The sequence below is a fragment of the Austrofundulus limnaeus genome, unplaced genomic scaffold, assembly GCF_001266775.1.
Source record: "Austrofundulus limnaeus strain Quisiro unplaced genomic scaffold, Austrofundulus_limnaeus-1.0 Scaffold907, whole genome shotgun sequence".
In the NCBI taxonomy this organism is placed as follows: Eukaryota; Metazoa; Chordata; class Actinopteri; order Cyprinodontiformes; family Rivulidae; genus Austrofundulus; species Austrofundulus limnaeus.
In genome coordinates this window covers 38,060-39,145 of record NW_013953309.1, presented here as the reverse complement: position 1 = coordinate 39,145, position 1,086 = coordinate 38,060, and the positions used below count along the sequence as shown (strand labels likewise).

General features: G+C 34.6%; 1 protein-coding gene across 1 annotated transcript in view; it reads right to left on the bottom strand.

Annotated features, from left to right (window-relative positions):
• sf3a3 (splicing factor 3a, subunit 3) overlaps positions 1 to 698 on the bottom strand; it is a gene marked incomplete in the record, with an annotated part of 12,647 nt that extends 11,949 nt beyond the window's left edge. Inside the window, 2 exon segments of the mRNA XM_014029458.1 lie at positions 321 to 368; positions 483 to 698. Of these exon segments, the coding sequence (XP_013884912.1) occupies positions 321 to 368; positions 483 to 578 (144 nt within the window).
• Between the last annotated feature and the right edge of the window lie 388 nt (positions 699 to 1,086).

Below are 1,086 nucleotides of genomic sequence, written 5' to 3'. Positions count from 1 at the left end.
CCATTAAATCCATGAGATAATAATAATAAAAAAAAAAGCTTTGGTTTGCTAATAAACAAACATTATACTCAGAGTAAAATTAATATCTGAAGTTCCAAGACAATAAATGAACAGATGAGATAATAAACTCTTTAAGAACCATAAAAACTGTAGCGTTTTTAAGGTTTTCRTTTTTAGTTTTTAAGACTGACAAAAATTTTTACACATTATTTTAAAAACGTTTAGAGAAAAAAAAACTCAGTACAAGACAAGTTTAATCCAGGGCAGAAACAAGACAAATGTTCAATTAGTCCTTCTGCACACATGAAACTGATACTCACATCCAACATGGCTCTGATTCGATGATCAGAATTAATTTGATCCCGCAGCTGGAACAAAAAAACGGGGAAAAAAAAGAAAAGTTACTTTAAATGTTTTCTGAGTTAGCGTGAACGCACACGATTAGCATAATGCTAAAGCTAAGCTACGGCGGCACCGCTTACCGTGGACTTCTTATGCAACATTTCTTTGGTTTTGGCGTCCATTAGCCTCTCTTTCTCCTCGTGATAGCGACGCTGCTGTTCTAAAATAGTCTCCATCCTTCACAGAAACACAGTGAGTYTCTTTAAGAACGTGTAAGATTTAACTGAACTAACACAGAGTGAAAAAAAACAGCTAGCGGAAGCTTCGCCGTAACTACAACGTTTCCTTCTTCTTCTTCGTTTGAATTAATGGCGGATCGCAAACAACTTTTAGGTGCATACCGCCACCTACTGGGCATGAGTGTGTAACCTCATAGCTCCACCTAAATCCTATATTTTAATTTTGTATTATGTAAAAATAAAAAACAATGCTTTCCTTATTTTCTCAATTTCTCCTTATTCCCTTCTGTTCCCAATATCCCTTTAAACTCCACTCTTTCTTACTTTTTCCCTCATCCTCTCTCTTTCAGCAACATCATCAGGACGTGTTCCACATTTTCTTTCTCTCACAATTATCGTCATTCCTTTTTCCTATTAAAAATAAAAAGTCATTTAGATAAGAATGCCCCACTCTTAGTCTCATTATAATTACATCATCTCTTCTATTTCTTTCTATTTCTTTCTT